Source organism: Oncorhynchus kisutch, linkage group LG24 (assembly GCF_002021735.2).
Source record: "Oncorhynchus kisutch isolate 150728-3 linkage group LG24, Okis_V2, whole genome shotgun sequence".
In the NCBI taxonomy this organism is placed as follows: domain Eukaryota; kingdom Metazoa; phylum Chordata; class Actinopteri; order Salmoniformes; family Salmonidae; genus Oncorhynchus; species Oncorhynchus kisutch.
Window position 1 is genome coordinate 2,044,917 of NC_034197.2, and position 25,887 is coordinate 2,070,803.

General features: G+C 42.9%; 2 protein-coding genes across 2 annotated transcripts in view; one reads left to right on the top strand and one right to left on the bottom strand.

The window, feature by feature from the left end:
• The window catches only part of LOC109876084 (serine/threonine-protein kinase mTOR-like), a 76,925-nt gene that overhangs the window by 43,743 nt on the left and 7,295 nt on the right, over positions 1-25,887 (bottom strand). The window lies entirely within an intron of this gene.
• LOC109876082 (angiopoietin-related protein 7-like) lies at positions 12,565-17,617 on the top strand. Its single transcript, XM_020468552.2, has 5 exons — positions 12,565-13,130; positions 15,929-16,029; positions 16,110-16,304; positions 16,599-16,794; positions 16,894-17,617. Exons 1-5 carry the CDS (start codon positions 12,773-12,775, stop codon positions 17,061-17,063), a joined length of 1,020 nt encoding a protein of 339 aa, XP_020324141.1. The 5' UTR covers positions 12,565-12,772; the 3' UTR covers positions 17,064-17,617.

Sequence of the window (25,887 nt, forward strand, 5' to 3'; positions counted from 1 at the left end):
GACAGCGCATTCTACGCTAGTAGCCGATTTTGTCTAGACTTTTCACCAAGGTTCAGGGCGAGAGCCAAGAATTGCACGTGTAGGCCACGTCTGAATCAGGAGGAGCAGCATGTGAGGAGAGGAATAGTTATTTGAAGTGGTCTTTAAAGAGACTTCAAGCAATGGGCAGTGTCGGCTTCCCTGATGGGGGAGGAGGCGACCTGATCCATCTGCCAGAAAGAGAAATCAAATCCCCCACAATGCACAATGAAATGATACGGTAACAGATATGTTATGTTGAAGAAAGTTGTTTGATTCCGACGACACTGTGCCCTTTCGCCCCTCTGAAATTGCAGTGTTATTGGGGGAAGCTATGGCAAGCACTGGTTGATGGCTATATGGCAGAGCTGGAGTCAGATAAGGCAACTAACATTGGGTTTCTTAATATAATGGTTGCCTTTTGGTGTTAGACTCCTTGACTCTGTTAACCCTATCAGTCCCAGGACTCCAGCAAAAATCTTATTATCTTATCTTATTTCTATCTGCATGTCCAGCATTTATATTTAGCCTCACAATGATGTGTTTTACCATTTTCTTTTCAGGACAACCCGGGTTACAAGTAGAAATCAAAACTATTTGATATAAACAGTTGCATTCATGAGTTTTATTGATAAATGTCAATGAAAAAAAGATCTGCAAAAGCAAAAACCTGCTAAAAATGTATTTATATGAATGCTGTAAGTACAGAAATGACTTGTTCAGTGGGAAATGAATATCCAACTAGTCAGTGGCAACTGTTTGGAGTTTGTGACAGTAACTATGTGAGCTTATTACAGTATTACAGACCTGGCCTCGGGCCCTTTCGGGGGCCGCCTTTGGCCCACAAACAGCACTACTCAGCCCCACTAATCGCAGAAGAAACAGACGAATCCAGTGGTACAACCCAGAATTCTGTAGCTCAAACACACGTTTAAAAGAGGTTAGAAGTGCAAATCGGTGGGACTCATTGGGATAAGGCTTTGAAAATGTGGAAAAGTGACAGCTGTTTGACATGTCTCTGGCTGTGGTGCATATTCATATTCATTTCTGGTTAGATCAGAATATCCATCATAATCATTGGCCTCTACAGAGTCTTAAGTCAAAACCACAAGTCCAAATCCCCATCTCCATCGATGGCTTACAAAAGGGCAGATTTAGCCAGATAGCTACAGCAGGACATCACCACAAGCAGACAACGTACATGTTTTTTTGAAAATGACGTTTTGCAAAGGAAGTGATTTGATTGGTCTGAAGACAAATCTAAACTGGCCTCTCTTGGGGGACGTTTTGCTGCACTAGGACAACCCACAGTTGAGCTCAGCTCAACACTGATTGGCTAATTATTTTACAATCGTTTTATCAAGGGAGGCCAAATGCTTGCTGGCAGTGGTCTACTTGGTGTGTGAACTGCTGACTGCTCACAACTTACAGATAGTTGTTGATACATTGACCAGGATCAAGTGGCAGGGAAATTTGTGACTTGTTTTGGTAATCAGTGACTGTATTGGAGTGGGAGTGGTTTCATCTCTTTTCTGAATGTTTACAGTTTGTTTATGATCTGTGTATTAATATAATTCGTATCAGAAATCCATTCGCATTGCTAGTTATAGCCTAATGTTAGCTAGCTAGCTAACATTGAACCTAGTTGGTTAGCTTTAGCTACCTGCAGATTCATACAACAGCTATGACAATCAGTTTGTATTGGTAATAGTATGTGTGGGATTATGCTGGTTCAATGTTTAACTAGCTAGCTTGCTACATGTCTAAACTAAAGACTCCAATTCACCAGATGATTACATGACCCATCAAGGTAGCCAGGTGTGTCTGGGGGTGATTATTGTATTTCATCAGTGGTGTAAAGTACTTAAGTAAAAATACTTTTACGTACTACTTAAGGAGTTGTTTTGGGTACCTGTACTTTACTTTTTATTTCACTTCATTCCAAAAGAAAATAAATGTACTATTTGCTCCTTACATTTTCCCTGACACCCAAAAGTACTCATTTTGGCAGGAAAATGGTCCAATTCACACACTAATCAAGAGAACATCCCTGGTCATCCCTATTGGCTTTGATCTGGCTGACTCACTAAACACAAATGCTTTGTTTTTAAATTATGTCTGAGAGTTGGAGTGTGCTTCTGGCTATACGTAAAAATAATAATAATAATTGTGCCGTCTGGTTTCCTTAATATAAGGAATTTTAAATGGTTTATACTTTTACTTTTGAGATAAGTACTTTTTAACAATTCCATTTACTTTTGATACTTATATATACTTAAAATCAAATACTTTTAAACGTTTACTCATAGTATTTTACTGGGAGGGGTTTGCTTTTATTCTAAAATATTTATACAATATTTTTATCTGGCAGGTAACCATTTCACTGTACCATTTACACCTTCTGTATCCTGTGTCACAAATACACTTAGATTTTATTTGATCTAGTGTGTGTTCACCAGAGATGGGAATGTGAAGAACAACATGACCTGCTCCAAGGTCAGATTAGGATATAGGACAAGGGCTAGATAGCTGCATTTTAAGTGGTCCCTCATTGTAGGCTACTACTTTAAAACACTTTTAGTCTTGAAATCTTTGTTTTTTTACTATACCTCTGTACTCACTCTGTTTAGCACATGGCCTCACATGTGAATCCTTAAAGAGATGGGTGGGGCTAAGGCCTAAGAGGGTGAGAACGATGCTGAATGGGTGTAGACAAAGAAGAGCTCTCCAATAGGTGTACCAAAACATTTTCTCAAACCTTTATCAACTTTCATAGCAGAATTATTTCCCCATTGTTTCTCAACTGCAATGTATGATATACCGTTTTGTAGCTCTGAGTCTCTACCTATATCCAATGTAAAAAACAGAATAAAAGATTTTGCTACATGAGATCGAATGGAGCCGGTCGGTCACATACAGTGCCTTGCGAAAGTATTCGGCCCCCTTGAACTTTGCGACCTTTTGCCACATTTCAGGCTTCAAACATAAAGATATAAAACTGTAAGTGGAACGACATTAATTGGATATTTCAAACTTTTTTAACAAATCAAAAACAGAAAAATTGGGCGTGCAAAATTATTCAGCCCCTTTACTTTCAGTGCAGCAAACTCTCTCCAGAAGTTCAGTGAGGATCTCTGAATGATCCAATGTTGACCTACAATCCACCTGTGTGTAATCAAGTCTCCGTATAAATGCACCTGCACTGTGATAGTCTCAGAGGTCCGTTAAAAGCGCAGAGAGCATCATGAAGAACAAGGAACACACCAGGCAGGTCCGAGATACTGTTGTGAAGAAGTTTAAAGCCGGATTTGGATACAAAAAGATTTCCCAAGCTTTAAACATCCCAAGGAGCACTATGCAAGCGATAATATTGAAATGGAAGGAGTATCAGACCACTGCAAATCTACCAAGACCTGGCCGTCCCTCTAAACTTTCAGCTCATACAAGGAGAAGACTGATCAGAGATGCAGCCAAGAGGCCCATGATCACTCTGGATGAACTGCAGAGATCTACAGCTGAGGTGGGAGACTCTGTCCATAGGACAACAATCAGTCGTATATTGCACAAATCTGGCCTTTATGGAAGAGTGGCAAGAAGAAAGCCATTTCTTAAAGATATCCATAAAAAGTGTTGTTTAAAGTTTGCCACAAGCCACCTGGGAGACACACCAAACATGTGGAAGAAGGTGCTCTGGTCAGATGAAACCAAAATTGAACTTTTTGGCAACAATGCAAAACGTTATGTTTGGCGTAAAAAAAAACACAGCTCATCAACCTGACACCATCCCCACTGTCAAACGTGGTGGTGGCAGCATCATGGTTTGGGCCTGCTTTTCTTCAGCAGGGACAGGGAAGATGGTTAAAATTGATGGGAAGATGGATGGAGCCAAATACAGGACCATTCTGGAAGAAAACCTGATGGAGTCTGCAAAAGACCTGAGACTGGGACGGAGATTTGTCTGCCAACAAGACAATGATCCAAAACATAAAGCAAAATCTACAATGGAATGGTTCAAAAATAAACATATCCAGGTGTTAGAATGGCCAAGTCAAAGTCCAGACCTGAATCCAATCGAGAATCTGTGGAAAGAACTGAAAACTGCTGTTCACAAATGCTCTCCATCCAACCTCACTGAGCTCGAGCTGTTTTGCAAGGAGGAATGGGAAAAAATGTCAGTCTCTCGATGTGAAAAACTGATAGAGACATACCCCAAGCGACTTACAGCTGTAATCGCAGCAAAAGTTGGCGCTTCAAAGTATTAACTTAAGGGGGCTGAATAATTTAGCATGCCCAATTTTTCAGTTTTTGATTTGTTAAAAAAGTTTGAAATATCCAATAAATGTCGTTCCACTTCATGATTGTGTCCCACTTGTTGTTGATTCTTCACAAAAAAATACAGTTTTATATCTTTATGTTTGAAGCCTGAAATGTGGCAAAAGGTCGCAAAGTTCAAGGGGGCCGAATACTTTCGCAAGGCACTGTATGTGTGTTGTTGACTGTGATAAAGGCACGGGATCATAGGCAATGAGTGAGTTTCAAGTTAGTGGAAAATAATTTGCTGTATAAGAATGCACCTTTTATAAAAAAGCTTTCCATGCATCATCGCATTTGCATACATATGTAAGAGCTGTTCATTGCATGGCTGAGTGCATATAGCATAGAGTAGTCCTAGGCTAAACCACAGCCTATGTGTTTTTCTTTCTTTGCATGGGACAAAATGTGTATTTTTATCAACACATTTCATGTAGTTCTACAGAACTTTATATGACTGGAGGCATTAGCAGAATTTGTTTTATATATATATTTTTAAATGTAACCTTTATTTATCTAGGATAAGACCAAATTCTTATTTACAATGACGGCCAACCCCAGCCAAACCCGAACGACACTGGGCCAATTGTGCGCCACCCAATGGGACTCCCAATCACGGCCCGGTTGTGATACAGCCTGGAATCGAACCAGGGTCTGTAATGATGCCTCTTGCAATGTCAGAGTGACATAGACTAAGATACAGTAGAATAGAAAACCGGTCAAAAGTTTTAGAACACCTACTCATTCAAGGGTTTTGCTATATTTTTACCATTTTATACATTGTAGAATAATAGTGAAGACATCAAAAATATGAAATAACCCATATGGAATCATGTAGTAAGCAAAAATGTGTTAAACAAATCAAAATATATTTTATATTAGAGACTCTTCAAATAGCCACCCTTTGCCTTAATGACAGCTTTGCACACTCTTGGCATTCTCTCAACCAGCTTCATGAGGTAGTCACCTAGAATGCATTTCAATTAACAGGTGTGCCTTGTTAAAAGTTAATTTGTGTATCAGCACCTGGTACAGCAAATGCACCGCCCACAACTGCAAACTCTTCAGAGGGTGGTGTGGTCTGCCAAACGCATTACCTGGGGAAAACTTCCTGCCCTCCTGAACACCTACAGCACCCGATGCCATAGGAATGCCAAAAATATTTATTTATTTTATTTTTTTTTTTTTTTTTTTTATTTCACCTTTATTTAACCAGGTAGGCTAGTTGAGAACAAGTTCTCATTTGCAACTGCGACCTGGCCAAGATAAAGCATAGCAGTGTGAGCATACAACAAAGAGTTACACATGGAGTAAACAATTAACAAGTCAATAACACAGTAGAAAACAAAGGGGGGGGGTCTATATACAATGTGTGCAAAAGGCATGAGGAGGTAGGCAAATAATTACAATTTTGCAGATTAACACTGGAGTGATAAAAGAACAGATGGTCATGTACAGGTAGAGATATTGGTGTGCAGAAGAGCAGAAAAGTAAATAAATAAAAACAGTATGGGGATGAGGTAAGTGAAAAGGGTGGGCTATTTACCAATAGACTATGTACAGCTGCAGCGATCGGTTAGCTGCTCAGATAGCTGATGTTTGAAGTTGGTGAGGGAGATAAAAGTCTCCAACTTCAGCGATTTTTGCAATTCGTTCCAGTCACAGGCAGCAGAGTACTGGAACGAAAGGCGGCCAAATGAGGTGTTGGCTTTAGGGATGATCAGTGAGATACACCTGCTGGAGCGCGTGCTACGGATGGGTGTTGCCATCGTGACCAGTGAGCTGAGATAAGGCGGAGCTTTACCTAGCATAGACTTGTAGATGACCTGGAGCCAGTGGGTCTGGCGACGAATATGTAGCGAGGGCCAGCCGACTAGAGCATACAAGTCGCAGTGGTGGGTGGTATAAGGTGCTTTAGTGACAAAACGGATGGCACTGTGATAGACTGCATCCAGTTTGCTGAGTAGAGTGTTGGAAGCCATTTTGTAGATGACATCGCCGAAGTCGAGGATCGGTAGGATAGTCAGTTTTACTAGGGTAAGCTTGGCGGCTTGAGTGAAGGAGGCTTTGTTGCGGAATAGAAAGCCGACTCTTGATTTGATTTTCGATTGGAGATGTTTGATATGAGTCTGGAAGGAGAGTTTGCAGTCTAGCCAGACACCTAGGTACTTATAGACGTCCACATATTCTAGGTCAGAACCATCCAGGGTGGTGAGGCTAGTCGGGCATGCAGGTGCAGGCAGCGACCGGTTGAAAAGCATGCATTTGGTTTTACTAGCGTTTAAGAGCAGTTGGAGGCCACGGAAGGAGTGTTGTATGGCATTGAAGCTTGTTTGGAGGTTAGATAGCACAGTGTCCAAAGACGGGCCGAAAGTATATAGAATGGTGTCGTCTGCGTAGAGGTGGATCAGGGAATCGCCCGCAGCAAGAGCAACATCATTGATATACACAGAGAAAAGAGTCGGCCCGAGAATTGAACCCTGTGGCACCCCCATAGAGACTGCCAGAGGACCGGACAGCATGCCCTCCGATTTGACACACTGAACTCTGTCTGCAAAGTAATTGGTGAACCAGGCAAGGCAGTCATCCAAAAAACCGAGGCTACTGAGTCTGCCGATAAGAATATGGTGATTGACAGAGTCGAAAGCCTTGGCAAGGTCGATGAAGACGGCTGCACAGTACTGTCTTTTATCGATGGCGGTTATGATGTCGTTTAGTACCTTGAGTGTGGCTGAGGTGCACCCATGACCGGCTCGGAAACCAGATTGCACAGCGGAGAAGGTACGGTGGGATTCGAGATGGTCAGTGACCTGTTTGTTGACTTGGCTTTCGAAGACCTTAGATAGGCAGGGCAGGATGGATATAGGTCTGTAGCAGTTTGGGTCCAGGGTGTCTCCCCCTTTGAAGAGGGGGATGACTGCGGCAGCTTTCCAATCCTTGGGGATCTCAGACGAGATGAAAGAGAGGTTGAACAGGCTGGTAATAGGGGTTGCGACAATGGTGGCAGATAGTTTCAGAAATAGAGGGTCCAGATTGTCAAGCCCAGCTGATTTGTACGGGTCCAGGTTTTGCAGCTCTTTCAGAACATCTGCTATCTGGATTTGGGTAAAGGAGAACCTGGAGAGGCTTGGGCGAGGAGCTGCGGGGGGGGCGGAGCTGTTGGCCGAGGTTGAAGTAGCCAGGCGGAAGGCATGGCCAGCCGTTGAGAAATGCTTATTGAAGTTTTCGATAATCATGGATTTATCAGTGGTGACCGTGTTACCTAGCCTCAGTGCAGTGGGCAGCTGGGAGGAGGTGCTCTTGTTCTCCATGGACTTCACAGTGTCCCAGAACTTTTTGGAGTTGGAGCTACAGGATGCAAACTTCTGCCTGAAGAAGCTGGCCTTAGCTTTCCTGACTGACTGCGTGTATTGGTTCCGGACTTCCCTGAACAGTTGCATATCACGGGGACTATTCGATGCTATTGCAGTCCGCCACAGGATGTTTTTGTGCTGGTCGAGGGCAGTCAGGTCTGGGGTGAACCAAGGGCTGTATCTGTTCTTAGTTCTGCATTTTTTGAACGGAGCATGCTTATCTAAAATGGTGAGGAAGTTACTTTTAAAGAATGACCAGGCATCCTCAACTGACGGGATGAGGTCAATGTCCTTCCAGGATACCCGGGCCAGGTCGATTAGAAAGGCCTGCTCACAGAAGTGTTTTAGGGAGCGTTTGACAGTGATGAGGGGTGGTCGTTTGACTGCGGCTCCGTAGCGGATACAGGCAATGAGGCAGTGATCGCTGAGATCCTGGTTGAAGACAGCGGAGGTGTATTTGGAGGGCCAGTTGGTCAGGATGACGTCTATGAGGGTGCCCTTGTTTACAGAGTTAGGGTTGTACCTGGTGGGTTCCTTGATGATTTGTGTGAGATTGAGGGCATCTAGCTTAGATTGTAGGACTGGCGGGGTGTTAAGCATATCCCAGTTTAGGTCACCTAACAGAACAAACTCTGAAGCTAGATGGGGGGCGATCAATTCACAAATGGTGTCCAGGGCACAGCTGGGAGCTGAGGGGGGTCGGTAGCAGGCGGCAACCGTGAGAGACTTGTTTCTGGAGAGAGTAATTTTCAAAATTAGTAGTTCGAACTGTTTGGGTATGGACCTGGAAAGTATGACATTACTTTGCAGGCTATCTCTGCAGTAAACTGCAACTCCTCCCCCTTTGGCAGTTCTATCTTGACGGAAGATGTTATAGTTGGGTATGGAAATATCATCAAATACATCCACAGGTACACCTCCAATTGACTCAAAGGATGTCAATTAGCCTATCAGAAGCTGCTAAAGCCATGACAAAATTTTCTGAATTTTTACAAGCTGTTTAAAGGCACACACAGTCAACTTAGTGGGTGTAAACTTCTGACCCACTGGAATTGTGATACAGTGAATTATAAGTGAAATAATCTGTCTGCAAACAAGTTTGTTAACAAGAAATAATTTTGGTGTGGTTGAAAAACGAGTTTTAATGACTCCAACCTAAGTGTATGTAAACTTCCGTTCTTCAACAGTATTTATTTATTTTCTTCTTTCTTATTGGGGGGGGGGGGGGGGGGGGGGTCTTGGATGTTTGAGGGACAGCTATTGGGGAACTGTGGGGGAATCTTGGAGGGTTCTGGTTCACTTTCATTGGCCTGGTGGGAGATCTTGCAATGTGCCCTTGAGCAGGGCATTAACCCTGGATGCTTCTGTGTGTCGCTCTGAATGGGAATCTGCTGGATGGCTGGTGTGGTGTCGTTGTTGAGTGGCTTCACTGCAAGTATATTGTACGTTTCGGATATTCAATTTAAAAAATATATACATTTTATACAACTCACCTTGTGTTCCTTATTCCCGTAAAGAAGATTTGTCTTATCCTTGTGAGATCATCCTTGATTTTGTGGGAGTGTTGGAGAAGAAAAAATACCTCAATAGAGAATGTAACAAAACCTGCTCCCGACTTGTTTATTCCACCTTTCCTTCCCAACCATTGCTGGCAGCAGTGCAGCTGCATTGTGAATTCATGTGGAATTTCATGAACATTTCATATTGATGGCATTTACAGTCACAAATACCCACTGGACATCTGTTTCTGTTAAAATGATTCCACTTCTAATGATATTCTGGTACATTTTTGCCTTTGTTCTCATTTACCAACTTATGTTATAATTAAGTTTCCTCTTAAACAATGGAACACATTTTGTGTACGGATTCCTTGTTTCCAAAACAAATGAATTACATTGGTTTAGACTCATAGAATGGCAACACTGGTATAAGTGTATTTTTGCCTTTCTGTATGTTAACCTATTGGTCACACTTTCATTTTGATTTTGAGCAAGTTAAACAAAAAAGTGTACTTAGAAATTCTATACATAGGTCAACCAAAATACAAATGGGATTGGAGAAAAGAGTAGGATTTAAGAAGAAATTTCAGCAGAGCCTTTTTGCAAATGCACCCACATCGACTACAATTTAGTTCAGAGAGATCAGGGAGAACCCACAACTATGGAACCAGATTTAACTGTAATTTACCAGGTCACAAAAGTCGGGATGACTTCTTTCCCCGGCACATTGTCACGCACCATGTCTTTGAAGAAAAGCCGTAGACCACCGCTCGCTGAGATAAGAAAACAGGGGGCTCAGACGAGGAGAATAATATCTTTTTTTCTTCTCCCTGTACCCTCTGTTCTGTTGCGTCTACCGTTCTAAAACTGGGTGGTGACTTGGCGGTAAGTACCTGGCTCCTGTCCACCATGCTCTAATCCACACCACCTGGAAGCCATGGCAGTGTGAGGCACCAGACCCGCCAGTCGTATGCAAGGCCTTGAGCTCTTCCGCTCAGACACCAGGCGCATACTGAGGCACTCATTGTAGCTGAATATGGAACCATGTATTGCACTGCAAGGCAATTCTGGCTATCTAGATTTTAGTGGGTCAGGCCACGTTATTCACATTTAACAAAACAAATGTGCAGAATATTGAACAGCCTCCTCACATGGGGCATTCTGTACATCCTGTTCCTTCTGCTTCATAACCACCAAATTGATGGAAATCATAGCAAAGGCAGAAGGTAAGGGACAGGTCATTTAATATTTATTTTATACTGAACAAAAATATAAATGCAACATGCAACAATTTCTTTGATTCTACTGAGTTACAGTTCACATGAGGGAAATCAGTCAATTTAAATAAATGAATTAGGTCCTAATCTAAGGGTTTCACATGACAGGAATACAGATATGCATCTACTGGTCACAGATACTTTACAAAATGGACCTCACAATGGGCCTCAGGATCTCGTCACGGTATTTTTGTGCATTCAAATTGCCATTGATAAAATTCGATGTCAGTTCAGGAATAAAAATGTGCTTTATATTATTCACATCATAAAGTGAAGAAGCCGGATGTGGAGGTCATGGGATGGAGTGGTTACATGTGGTCTGCGGTTGTGAGGCCAGTTGGTCATACTGCCAAATTCTCTAAAAGGATGTTCCGAAGGCACTGTAAATATAGTAGGACTAGCCTGTAGAAAGCTGATGGGATCCTCCTATTTCAGTAGAGGCCATCACTCTGTTTTCTCCCGCAATTGCATAGCCTACAGAAATGTTGCGCAACATCAGCTCATGGGCTTTCGTGACGTGTTTAATTTAGATTTCCGATTACATTGATGTCAGAGTGATTAGAGGAACAGTAGAGTGCTGAGTACCAGGCAGTTAACAAGTTTGATAGGCTACTAAATGACCAGCAGCATCACAGCTTAGACAAGCCTAATTACTGTGACTAAATGGTCACGTGGAATTTGAATGCCGTCATGACTGGTGACCGCCGGTGTGACGGTAATACGGTCACCGTAACAGCCATAGGTATAGATACCGAGGGAGGGTGCAGGCTGACTGCATGCTGACTGCAGGAATGTCCAACAGAGCTGTTGCAAGATAATTGAATTTCTCTACCAACGTAATTTTAGAGAATTAGGCGGTATGACCAACTGGCTTCAAACGCAGACCACGTGTAACCACGCGTAGCCATACCAGGGTTGATTACTTATTGACGAGACATTTAAGCTTTTCATGTTGTAATGATTTGTAAAAATGTCAAAAAACATAATTCCACTCTGACGTTATGGGGTATTGTGTGTAGGTCAGTGACACATCTCAATTGAGATTTTGTGTCACTGATTTAGGCTGTAACACAACAAAATGTGAAAAATCAAGGGTTGTGAATACTTTCTGAAGGCACTATATTTTCATGAAATAAACACACAATGATTTAGACAAACACTCACCACCCAGTTTATTAGGTACACCAACCCGTTCACAAAAATGGATCGCTCCTACAGACAGTGAGTCACGCCAGATCCAGTATCTCAGAAACGGCTGCCCTCTTATGCTTTCAAGAGAATAGTGCGACAAACAAAAAAACACCAGCGGCAGTCCTGTGGGAGAAAACAGCTCGTTGCTGAGAGAGGTCAAAGGAGAATGGCAAGAGTCGTGCAAGCTAACAGGGAAGCTAACTGCGGCAATGTGGGGTCCGACCCGGTAATAGATGGGTATACCTAATAAACTGAGCAGTGAGTGATGATTTAAAAATGTAAAAGACTGCATGGGGGTTTTAACCAATCCCTTTGGCATGTAAAGAGGCTGCTGTTATTGATGAAACTTCCCTGAGGGTGCTACACAACTATCATTAACAAGGACAAGCACCGTCATGTGTGAAGGCCAAACCGAAGATAAATTGTACACATACTCCTACTTTAAGCAGTTAAATCTAAGCTTGACGAAAGTATCAAAATGCATCAGCTAGGTGTGCCTCTGGGAATGAAAGGCTGTTGAATACAAAGCCAGGGAAGGTGAAATTGAGCTGGTTATTACCACATGTGAAGTGTGAGCTCTTTCAGACAGGAGCCTTTGTCCTTCGCTCTTCCAGACAGAGTGAAAGAACTGTGTCCCTCTGAAACTTGCAACACATGACAAAGAAACAAAGGCACAGGGCAGAACCAACAAGAGTGAGCAAAAGTGTGTGTGTGTGTGTGTGTGAGTGAGTGAGTGAGTGATTGAGTGAGGTGTGTGTGTGTGTGTGTGGGGGGGGGGGGGGGGGGGGGCAGTGGTGGGAAAGGCCCTTCCACACAGAGCGTTGGAGGTTGAAGGCGGGTCAGTAACTGTGAGCACAACCAAAAAAGGGGAGGGCACACATGTATAGATATTTAAGATCCCCCAGTCACAGCTTTACTGAGGGAGCAAAGAGCCTGAGAAAGCAATTGGCTAAAGGAAGCTTCACTTCAACCAGTCAGATTCCTAACTCAACTAATCCAATCCTGTTCTCTCAGTTTCTTCAAGACCTCTGACACCGCTAAAGAATCAGACTGGACCAGGACAGCTTGCATTCAACCAGAGCAAGACAAGAAAACTCATTTTAAAATTGAGAAAATTGTAAAGATGTCTTTGCGAACGGTGGCTCTGAGCGTTACCCTCCTGCTGCTGGTGCTGACAGAAGCGTGGGCGCAAAACCCAAGGAAGAGGCTGGCGCCACCCAAGCCTCCAAAGGTGCAGTGCTGTGATGAAGTGCGCTCCCTGAAGGTGCAGGTGGCCAACCTGACCAGCCTACTGGAGGAGCTGGGCCGCAAGCAGGAGGCAGACTTGATGAACGTAGTAAGGCAGATGATCGAGCTGGACAAGCAGAACCGACAGCAGGAGTCCCGCATCACTGAGGCCGAGAGCAAGTACTCTGAGATCAATAACCGGGTGGAGATCATGCAGCTGCAAGCCGCCCAGTCCGTCACTCAGACCACATCAGGTAAGAACCTAAGTTGTGGATATTTTAACATTTCTACAAACTTCAAAGTGTTTTCTCTCCAATGGTACCAATTATATACATATCCTGGCTTCAGGGCCTGACCTACAAGCAGTTAGATTTGGACACATACTTCAGACAGAAATTGAGGAAAAAAGGGGCCTATCCCTAAGAAGTTTAAACCCCTTTGATTTGTTCATTGCTCCTCAGCAACAAAGTAACAGAGGAACAAAACTCTACTTTAGTGTGAATAAAACATTTAGTGTTGTTTCCATTCATTTCATTTATTTGCACCTTTTTTTAAATTGACTAATTAGCCTAGAAGGGGTAAAACACGTGTTTTTTGTGTGAAAATAACAGCCTATGGTAGTACAGTACAGTACTGATTGACAAATGGCCAGAGCAGAAATCTGGCCAGCTCCACATGACAAACCCAGTTCAGTTTAGACCGAGACAATACTTCTCTCTCCCTTTCTGTCAATTGTTCAGCATCTGCTTCCAGACACTCTCCACAGGTGTAAAACAATCTTATCACTAGCTGCCATACATAAAACACTGCCATAAATACTCATAGCACACACCTGCCACTTTATATAATGTTTACATACCCTACATTACTCATCTCATATGTATATACTGTACTCTATACCATCTACTGCATCTTGCCTATGCCGTTCGGCCATCTCTTATTCATATATTTTTATGTACATATTCTTATTCATTCCTTTACACTTGTGTGTATAAGGTAGTTGTGAAATTGTTAGGTTAGATTACTTGTTAGATATGCCTGCATGGTCTGCTAACCATGTGTATGTGACCAATAAAATTTGATTTGATTTAATGTCAGACACACAAGAAATGTGGTTGGTAAAAAAAAAAGGATCCTCTTTATGATCACATCAGTCAGTCTGCAGTCAGAGAACAGAAAATCTACTTTAAAAAACCCTCACAGAAATATTAGCCTGCAGTTTCAGACGACTATTATTAAACAAACAACCAAAAAGGTTCAATTATATTTGTATGGAGGCCATTGTTTTTTTGTTTAAAAAATGTACTATAATTATTACAGGTCATCCGATTAATTAGGGCCGATTTCAAGTTTTCATAACAATCGGAAACCCAGATTTTTGGAAACAGCTCTTTGCTGTTTCCAGCAGCTCTTTGCTGTGCTTCAAGCATTGCGCTGTTGACTTCAAGCCTATCAACTCCCGAGATGAGGCTGGTGTAACCAATGTGAAATGGTTAGCTAGTTAGCGGGGTGCGCGCTAATAGCATTTCAAACGTCACTCGCTCTGAGACTTGGAGTAGTTATTCCCCTTGCTCCGCAAGGGTAACGCTGCTTTGAGGGTGGCTGTTGTCGATGTGTTCCTGGTTCTAGCCCAGGTAGGGGCGAGAAGAGAGGGACGGAAGCTATACTGTTACACTGGCCAAACTAAAGTGCCTATAAGAACATCCAATAGTCAAAGGTATATGAAATACAAATGGTGTAGAGAGAAATAGTCCTGTAATTCCTATAATAACTACAACCTAAAACTTCTTACCTGGGAATATTGAAGACTCATGTTAAAAGGAACCACTAGCTTTCATATGTTCTCATATTCTGAGCAAGGAACTTATACGTTAGCTTTCTTACATTGCACATATTGCACTTTTACTTTCTTCTCCAACACATTATTTTTGCATTATTTAAACCAAATTGAACATGTTTCATTATCTACTTGAGGCTAAATTGATTTTATTGGTGTATTATATGAAATTAAAATAAGTGTTAATTCAGTATGGTTGTAATTGTCATTATTACAAATACATATATTTTTTTGGGGTCCTCCAATAAATCGGTATCGGTGTTGAAAAATAATAATTATCAGTAGGCGTTCCGAATCTTCGGCATTAGACAGCTGCCATCAAATGGAGACTATAGTGTGCAAAATTGTCTGGGTGTCTCGTGATAGCCATCATTTAACCAGGCAGTGGGGAGATTTAACCAGGCTGCGGGGATATTTAACCAGGCTGCGGGGATATTTAACCAGGCAGTGGGGAGATTTAACCAGGCAGTGGGGAGATTTAACCAGGCGCGGGGAGATTTAACCAGGCAGTGGGGAGATTTAACCAGGCAGCGCGGAGATTTAACCAGGCAGCGGGGAGATTTAACCAGGCAGTGGGGAGATTTAACCAGGCAGTGGGGAGATTTAACCAGGCAGTGGGGAGATTTAACCAGGCAGTGGGGAGATTTAACCAGGCAGTGGGGAGATTTAACCAGGCAGTGGGGAGATTTAACAGACAGTGGGGAGATTTAACCAGGCAGTGGGGAGATTTAACCAGGCAGGGGGAGATTTAACCAGGCATGTCGCAGTGTATATTTTAATACCCTATTAGCAGTAGTACATTTATGATGCTGCAACAGTGAACAGAGAAGCGATTTATAATGACTCTTCAAATTATACAGACACTGTGCAGACAGGTAAGCAGAGCAGGAAGAAAAGCAAAGACTAGAGTGGCGTTTCCACTCCAGCCTCTAGCCATGAAAACACTTGATACCTTTTTGATGCATTGGATCCATTACTCCCCAGTGATCTCAAAGCACCACAAATGGCATCACCATACCATCACAGAAACAATAGAGAGAACTATGCAAAGAAATGTAACCATGCTGTGTATAATATCCTTCTATCCCAAATTATTTTACTTCTCTGGCAGACATCTATTCCCATGATACCGTATGTCAATTTGCATTTTTAAAACCTGCCATGAAACAGCATCTGGTTTGGCCATCTCTAATGACATAACCTTTTCTTTTCTAGATGCCATCTACGACTGTGCATCCCTGTACACCAAGAACTACAAGATCTCTGGGGAGTACAAACTGCCTGCAGATGACTTCCTGGGGACCCCTGAGATTGACGTAAGTGATAACCCTGGAACTACAAAAAAGGTTTTACATTCACAGATCTCTGCTACATTGTATTCTCTGTATAATGGCAGGTCTTCTGTGACATGGAGAGCAATGGTGGTGGCTGGACGCTCATCCAGAGACGCAAGGTGGGCCTGACCTCCTTCAACCGCGACTGGAAGCAGTACAAAAATGGCTTTGGCACCATCCGCGGGGACTTCTGGCTGGGCAATGACAACATCTTCCGTCTGACAAGGCAGCCCAGCATACTAAGGATAGAGATGGAGGTACAAAGGACCAGTCCAGATACTGAGAGCAGTAAATAGATAACGACATGACTCTGACACACCCCACTCCTGAGGTAACTGATGATAGTGGTGGGAGGTTTTATCCAGAGCCAGGAGACTAAATATACACCACCCAAACACAGTAAAAAGTTTTTTTTAAACTCATGGTCAAGTGGTAAACCTCTTGCTCCACCAAAGGTTTTAACATTAGTTCAATATTCTCAGTTGCATAGTTTTACCACAAGATGTGCAGCAAACAACTAAAAAATGTTCTGTTTCTGTTCTGTTCTCCAGGACTGGGAAGGCCAGACCCGCTATGCAGAGTACAGTTACTTCACAGTGAAAAACGAGTTGAACAGCTACAAACTTCTCATCGCCAACTACAGTGGAAATGCTGGGGACTCTCTGCGCTACCACAACAACACCAACTTCAGCACCAAGGGCAAAGACAACGACAAATGCGTGGACGACTGCGCTTCACTACGCAAAGGTACAAGAGGGACAAAATACTTAACTCTGGTTTAACTCACAGAATTAACACCTTCAAATTTCTTTCCAATGACTGCATTTTCACCTTTTTTCCCTACAGGTGGTTACTGGTACAACTGTTGCACTGACTCCAACCTGAACGGCGTGTTCTATCGTTATGGCGACCACAGCAAGAGCACAGATGGAATCAATTGGTACGGCTGGCACGGGCCCAACTACTCCCTGAAGAGAGTGGAGATGAAGATCCGGCCACAGAATTTTCAACCATAAACTCTTCTAACTTCAAACTCTGGATGATGCGCATGCTTCAGATTTAACCAAACCTGAGCAACCAAATTGTCTTTCCCCTTTGTTATAGTCTGGAATTTTTCTATGGGTTGAATGTGGTTAAACATGTTTAATTGTAAATTGTAGTTCATTTTGTCTATATCATTGAAATGTTTTCTTTTCATAAAAGCCTTAGCGAAGCCCCTTTACCACTGTTCTGTAAGGGTAACTGAATGTTGCTTCCCTCCATCTTGTCTCATAGCAAGAGGTTTTATTTATCGGTCATAACTCAAGCTGTGGTTAGGTTGATTACACATAGCGGGCAGGTATGACAATGGAAAAAAATATATACACAGAGACCCAGCAAGTGTGTTGCAATGTACCTTTGTGAGCTACTGGAACGGGAACAACCACCCAAAGTACTTCCATCAGAAGTACCTGACAGATTTTATTGTAAGAAAACAAACACTTATTTTGGAATTGTGTCCTTTGTAAAAATGTGTACAGCTCTATAGTATGTTGTTTTGTGGGATAGGAAATAAACATGTATTTTTAAGAAAAGGTGTGCTGCTGATGGTAGTCAATGTGCTTTATTTGTCTAGCTGTCTGTCTTAGTTCAATATCATCAAATTATCCATGTACTCATCACAAGACGTCAATGGTTAGTAGGTTTGAGAAGCTGCCAGTTGATCACCCTCGTGTCTCTGATCAACCAATAACCATGCCTTTGCCTTCAGCCACCACTGAGCTCTGACTCACAGGTCACACTGACATTCATGCCACTGGGCAAAGGTCACATTGCCAAACTCCAGGGAGAAAGACCACACACACACACACGTTTCCCAATCATCATGTCAATGGCTTCTACAGCCACTCTGACAGGTCTTGACCACATTCAAAAACAAAGACTTTGCAACTACCACTGTAATGGCACGTTAATGTAAGAAGTGAGGCAGTGTGCTCAAAATGTGCTTATGGCATACCTTAAGCAGGGTGCACTGTCAGTGTATGTCCTTTTAAACAGGTGCCAAGGCCAGGAGAGGAGATTCCAAATAAGAAATAGTGGGTGCTTCCATTTGTGGCAGATGAGCGACATTCTTAAAAGTAAGTCCTTGGGAGCTTAGGGACGGTGATCAATGCTGAGAATAATTTAGGATTGATGACAAATTACAGAGCCATTCTGTTGTATCTGCGGAGCTTGTGGCTCCACCTGTCCAAAAAGGTTTCCACGGGAAGCTGCGGGTCCAAAGGAGAATGTGAGGTCCCAGTCGGAGCCCTCATTAGTCTAGGAACCCTGTGGCCTGGTGTAACCTCTCTGATGTGTATTTGGACCCTGTGCTAATGGCTGACACGCTTCATTTCTTACAGCCATTCACTGCGAGGTCTGCCGGGGACATTTCAAAGTTCATTTACAGGGTAGCCTAACTTTCTCAAAGTGTTCTGCCAAAGCCTCAGCTATTTAAAGGATATCAAGACATCGTGAAGTACTGAAGGATAATTTGTTTTAGTGCCTTTTTTCAGCGCCAGCAAAGGGATATGCACGAATTGATTGTGAGACTGTGTTGCTAGGTCCCGTGTGGTTCAGTTGGTAGAGCATGGTGCTTGTAACGCCAGGGTTGTGGGTTTGATTCCCACGGGGGACCAGTATGGAAATCTATGCACTCACTACTACAAGTCTGTATAGGAGTGTCTGCTAAATGACTAAAATGTCAAAGTATCTTAAAAGTCAAATTAAGGAAATTACTAAATCAATATGCAGTCAAATACATTTTTTGGACTCTCAGATGCAGCTTAGCAGAAACTAGGCCTATGTATTCATAAAGTGTAAAAAAAAATATATATATATATACAGTATAAGGCCGGAAAGCACAAGTGATAGTAAGTGCTTTTACTGTCAACACAACATTTCAGAGTGTAGGCATATTGCATATGGATGACGGCAAGCATTTGATCTCCGCTAGCATTTACTGGCAATAATAAGTAATGCACAGGGTAGCAATAGCTTATTTACATGGCAAATCAACAAAAGACTTAACAGGATAGCATGTGCACAGTCATTTCATCAAGTGCTAAGGGATAGATACAGTGCCTTGCGAAAGTATTCGGCCCCCTTGAACTTTGCGACCTTTTGCCACATTTCAGGCTTCAAACATAAAGATATAAAACTGTATTTTTTTGTGAAGAATCAACAACAAGTGGGACACAATCATGAAGTGGAACGACATTTATTGGATATTTAAAACTTTTTTAACAAATCAAAAACTGAAAAATTGGGCGTGCAAAATTATTCAACCCCCTTAACTTAATACTTTGTAGCGCCACCTTTTGCTGCGATTACAGCTGTAAGTCGTTTGGGGTATGTCTCTATCAGTTTTGCACATCGAGAGACTGAAATGTTTTCCCATTCCTCCTTGCAAAACAGCTCGAGCTCAGTGAGGTTGGATGGAGAGCATTTGTGAACAGCAGTTTTCAGTTCTTTCCACAGATTCTCGATTGGATTCAGGTCTGGACTTTGACTTGGCCATTCTAACACCTGGATATGTTTATTTTTGAACCATTCCATTGTAGATTTTGCTTTATGTTTTGGATCATTGTCTTGTTGGAAGACAAATCTCCGTCCCAGTCTCAGGTATTTTGCAGACTCCATCAGGTTTTCTTCCAGAATGGTCCTGTATTTGGCTCCATCCATCTTCCCATCAATTTTAACCATCTTCCCTGTCCCTGCTGAAGAAAAGCAGGCCCAAACCATGATGCTGCCACCACCATGTTTGACAGTGGGGATGGTGTGTTCAGGGTAATGAGCTGTATTGCTTTTACACCAAACATAACGTTTTGCATTGTTGCCAAAAAGTTCAATTTTGGTTTCATCTGACCAGAGCACCTTCTTCCACATGTTTGGTGTGTCTCCCAGGTGGCTTGTGGCAAACTTTAAACGACACTTTTTATGGATATCTTTAAGAAATGGCTTTCTTCTTGCCACTCTTCCATAAAGGCCAGATTTGTGCAATATATGACTGATTGTTGTCCTATGGACAGAGTCTCCCACCTCAGCTGTAGATCTCTGCAGTTCATCCAGAGTGATCATGGGCCTCTTGGCTGCATCTCTGATCAGTCTTCTCCTTGTATGAGCTGAAAGTTTAGAGGGACGGCCAGGTCTTGGTAGATTTGCAGTGGTCTGATACTCCTTCCATTTCAATATTATCGCTTGCACAGTGCTCCTTGGGATGTTTAAAGCTTGGGAAATCTTTTTGTATCCAAATCCGGCTTTAAACTTCTTCACAACAGTATCTCGGACCTGCCTGGTGTGTTCTTTGTTCTTCATGATGCTCTCTGCGCTTTTAACGGACCTCTGAGACTATCACAGTGCAGGTGCATTTATACGGAGACTTGATTAAACACAGGTGGATTGTATTTATCATCATTTGTCATTTAGGTCAACATTGGATCATTCAGAGATCCTCACTGAACTTCTGGAGAGAGTTTGCTGCACTGAAAGTAAAGGGGCTGAATAATTTTGCACGATATTTGAAAAAGGTTTAAATATCCAATAAATGTCGTTCCACTTCATGATTGTGTCCCACTTGTTGTTGATTCTTCACAAAAAAATACAGTTTTATATCTTTATGTTTGAAGCCTGAAATGTGGCAAAAGGTCGCAAAGTTCAAGGGGGCCGAATACTTTCGCAAGGCACTGTACATCAAACCTGCATCAGTATCGGTTGTAAAGCATTTAGTGTTGAACCAACACACCAGTATGTCCACCATTGGTTCTATGTTGATATGCTTCATTCGGAGATGAAACAGTGTTGGTGGGTAATCGTATAACTTATTGCAGTACCAAGAAAACCTTTAAATTCAACAAGTAAATGTTATAAAATCATCTGGAATGTGAGAACCCAATGACCTCAACTGACTTCCATCAAAATAAAATTGCTTTAATCCTCGAAAAGTATTCATTTATTGAGTGGAGTAATCAGCTACCAGACAGCAAGGGGACAAGGAAAAAGACGTGGGCTTTTGAAAAGGGTAAGAAGAAAGGAAGGGCTCATTTTTAAGGATTTGAGCAGGGCCTTAGGCTTACCTAATGGTAAGTAATGGTCTAGACTAGTACATTAACCCCAGATCGAGGCGCCTAAATCATTTTTGCCGACTCAAAATCCCTCATGTCTTAAACCCCCCCACATACGATTTTAGCAGTTTTATGCCATGATTTTGCCGTCCCGGACAAAAGTTTGCAGAATGTGACAGAACTGTAGCAAATGGTACAATCTGGCCAGGTTGACATCAAGATTTGAATTGGGTAACACCGAACAGTGTGATGTAATAATCGTAAAAGACTGAATCCGACGTACAGTCTGGAAAATACTTAATAGTGTATAGCCCCCGCATCTGGGTGGCTGTGGAGCATCAAAGTCGCCTTTAATTCCTAGGACAACGTGGGTAATCATTTCCGTGTCGGTACATACCTTCCACATATTTGCAATGCCTTAATGCTAAATAAATGAAGACCCATATGGTCTGACTAGACAACTTTTTGAGATGACTTTTTGGCTTTGTCACAATCAAGGTTTCATTGCTAGGCCCACCTGCAACTGAATAAAAAAAAATTGGTGACAAGAAATGGGAAAATATCTTCAAAATTTCCTGACTTAAGTGTATAATGCAATGGCCCCAGAAATCTACTACTTCTACACCAAAGTGATGGAATAGAACTACGTGTTGCACAGGAGTCATTTTATGGGAAATCTTGGAGAGGTGAGAACCAGATGGAGAGATTGAAAACACTGAGCTGCTGGCTCCCATCATTCATCATCATCAAGGCAGGGAGAAATTGAAAACAGGCCACTGAGAGAACGCTATTCCAGACCCCTCGGTGGATGAAAGGGGGCAAACGCACAATTAAATGGCTGGAAAACAATGGCTGGAAATACAACACTAGCGTAAAAGACAAGGGCGAGAGGAGGGATGGAAAAGACGACAGGAGATATGAAAGAGATATGGGATGAGAGATGTGTCAACCATTATTTGATTGGTGTAATGACTCTCATAAAGGGGTCGTTAAACGTCCTAGAGTCGTCAGTGGTCAGCCATTTCTTTAGTGAGGCTTTTAGGTTCTCAAATACACCAAAAGAAAAATGAAATAATAGGTCATGGAAGATCTAAAACCGAAGTGTAAGCTATACATTTGCATTGAGGTGGACACCTGTTCTGTGTTATAACTCAAAACAGACTCCAATTTGGGAAAGGTGAAGTCTGCCAATGCTACAGTGACTAGGCCTAAGCAATAAGCAAAAAAAGCATTCACTATGGCCGGTCGTTCCATTCATTGCACATTCATTGTGTGTGCGGTACCAGACAAACATTTGTTACCCTTTTCAGGAAACGAGGTGCATGTCGCAAGTCACAATTTCATAGAGGAGCCATTTGTGTTTCTTGCCAGAAATGCCTTCTGGAACATGTGAGCTTTTATTTGACTTAATAACAAACTTGTATGCCATCTGTAAATATGAATACAATAGTTATATTACAAGCCTTGTTGGTTAAGCCACATAAAGACAGCAACCTTCCCATTAGCCATGATTGGCTGAGATAATGAGTGGGCTGGACATGCCGAGAGAGGAGTTCAGATTGGTCTGCCATATAGAGAACTACTGTCTATTTGAGCTGATCAGTCTGTTGGTAATCCTGTCGAACGCAGCTTTTAAAAAAAGGTATTGTGTAGTGGAGCTGCATAAGTGTTGCTCTCCACTTTCTGGAGGATCGAGTTTTGAAATCAACGGAATTAGAGTATGATAGTTAAAGAGATGGAGAAAACACCTGTCTCTGGATTACATCTTCAAACTATGGGCAACCATGGTATGGCATTCCTGACAGGGAAATGCGTCCATCATGCATGATGATGTATACAGGTAAGATAGCTAGCTACATTCTCAGATATTACACATTTCTAATTTTGACAGAAAGTGGTTTCATTTCAAGCTAAAGTGTACTGTTAGCTAGCTAGCTAACGTTGGCTGGCTGGCTCCCTAGCTGATGCTATTATTTGTTTCCCAGAGCTGTTTGCTATTCTAGTTAGACCCTAATGTTAGCTAGCTAACATTGAACCTGGTTGGTTAGCTCCCAGCAGATTCATGCAGGGTAGTAACGACATGATTTGGCACCATGTTCATTGTTGTTTAACTAGCTAATGTTACCTGGGCGGCAGGTAAAGTTATGTTAAGTTAAGTTAAGTTATGTGTGTGATCTTACACATTGTTTACCTAGCTAGGTTCATTGTTACCTAGCTAGCTAGCTACATGTCTTAAGCTAAAGTGTACAACACCCATTGAATATGGCCGGTGTCAGTAAACATTGGCAAAAAAAGCGTAGTGAAATTTGTGACGTAGAAGTCCGTCACTGGCCGCGGGCAGCATTTGGTTCTTATATATACACATATTCATCACTCCTCCCTGCGCCATTATACCATAAGTTAACAATGTGGGTCGACACACAATTTAACTTCTGTCTTGGTGCATGCATTTCACATTTGTCAATGTTTATATTTGAGAGATACAATAATTATTATACTTATCAATGTTGTGGATGAGCGCATTGTTTGTTTGTTCTGTTCCTCTCTCTCCATCTCTGTAGCTTCTGGGTATGCTGGAAAAGGACCCGAGCTAAGGGAATTGGGTTGGCTTTATAGTGCCTGTCCCAAATGGCTCATTAATGCATATGGGCATATTGAAAGATATTGTCAGTAGTGATGTAATGTTGTAAATGTTATGTTGTGATATTGTTTAAAACCGTGTTGCAATGTATATCCTTTAGTATGTTTAGTTCATGGAAAATGTAGGTTTGTATTGTTAATTGATTAATTAATTAGGGTTAATTGTTCTGAGGGGAGGGGCTAGCCCTACAAAAGGAGCCTCTCTCCAGTCTCTAAGGGGGATTTTTTGGATTGAGCTGTGGATGGGGCAGCATTGTTGTTAGGCTGTCCCATAAGGTAGACGTTGATGGCAGTACTGTTGTTTTCTGTTCTGGAATCACTTGTAAATAAACACCTTTGCACAGAAGAACTTTTGCGGTTCCGCCATCTTTTTATTTTTATAGAGGTTAGGATATCCAGTTTAGCCATCTGGCCTACTCTACGTGACATATGGTGGCAGTGGTGGGATGGCGTACCGCAAATCAGTGAATTCCAACAAGAGAGGTAAAGGAATGCGTACAGGATTGCGTTCTCAGCAACAGCATCTGTCAGAAAGGGTACCTGAAGTTGAACCGGGGTGGAATACCATAGAATCGTCTGGTGAAGAAGAGGTCAAGTATGAGAAACTAGGAGCCCGACCGCGGGGCCAAAGACAACCAGAACTGGGTGAGCTGCTGACTGAAGGAGCAGTTGGGGGACCAGAACCACACCCAACCATGGTAACCCTTTTTCAGCAACTTTTCACCTGCCTTGAGAGGAGGGACGAAGACCTCAAGCAGGAGTTACGTGGCCTACACCAATCTATCCTCACAGCTCCCCACCAGGCGGAACTCGTCAGTGAGAGCCCAAGATTGGGTCTTCCAACACCAGGACGACAAAGGCTCGATGCAGCAGGGACTTCAACTCCACAGCAGGCACCCCAAGCAGTAATGAGGCCAGCACCAGGAGACCAGTCCAGCAGTGTTAACGTCCATCTTCCAGCATTCCTGAGGAAGGAGCCAAAGATGCCCTCATACCAGCAGGGGGAGGACATTGAAAACTACCTGCTGAGGTTTGAGCGCATGGCTAAGACGTGGCAGTGGCCTGAGGTAGAGTGGGCCTGCAGGCTTGTCCCATTGCTCACGGGCAAGGCCTTAGAGGCTTACACAGCAATGGATGAGGGGCTGGCCAATGTCTACAAGGGCTTGAAGGAAGCACTGCTGGTGAAGTTTGACATCTCACCGGAAACCTACCGTCAACGCTTCAGAGCTGCATCAACGCCATCGGGTGAGTCGCCGACAGAGACGTACCACCGCCTCAAGGGTCTCTACCGACGATGGGTTCGACCGGGGGAGAAGACACAGGACGAAATCGGGGAGGTCATCATCCTCGAGCAACTTCTACAAGTTCTACCACACGACATTCGAACCTGGGTCCGAGAGCACGAGCCCAAGGACGGGCTTATGGCGGCCAAGCTTGCACTGCAGTATCTTAATGCACGTAAAGGGGGCCCACCACAACCTGCAGCACCCGCTCCAATGAGTCTCAGAGACACAAGGGACATCAGAAACGGCAGAGATGGTGGAGGTAACTCTGGGGGTTATGTGTCTGGGAGGGAGGTAAGGGATCATGCAGTTCGCTCTGATGGGAGGGGTCTGACCTGTTTTTACTGCCGGCAGCAGGGGCACAAAGCTTCAATGTGTCCGCTACGTAAATCCAAGCTCTCAGGTTACTGTTATGTACCCAGAGAGGGGGATGGTGTTCAGAATAGACAGACTCGGGAAGGGTCATGCTTGGTACCTGTAAAAGTGAATGGTAAAAGTCTTACTGCAATGATTGACACCGGCAGTTCCCTGTCATTGATCAGAAAAGGTAATGTACCTGTTAATGACATTGATTATGGTCATCAGACACTGATCCAATGTGTCCATGGTGACCAGTCACAGCAGCCCACAGCTGAGCTCACAGTTGAGATTCAGGGTCAGAAATACCTCCTCAAAGTTGGGGTAATGGAGAAGCTACCTTTTGAGATGATTTTGGGGAGGGATGTGCCTGTACTCTCTGATCTGTTGGGAAGTGTGGGGGGTCAGCTATATGAGCAGTCAGTTTGCCAGTCTGATGTTCAGATGGCATGTTCAGTTGTCACTCGTGCCCAGGCCAA

What these genes read in the sequence shown, in the direction of transcription:
- LOC109876082 (XM_020468552.2), top strand. Translation starts at nt 12,773, where the DNA reads ATGTCTTTGCGAACGGTGGCTCTGAGCGTTACCCTCCTGCTGCTGGTG. An exon ending in TGGGGACCCCTGAGATTGAC is followed by an intron (nt 16,030 to 16,109) that starts GTAAGTGATAAC and finishes GTATAATGGCAG; the next exon opens with GTCTTCTGTGACATGGAGAG. An exon ending in TACTAAGGATAGAGATGGAG is followed by an intron (nt 16,305 to 16,598) that starts GTACAAAGGACC and finishes TCTGTTCTCCAG; the next exon opens with GACTGGGAAGGCCAGACCCG.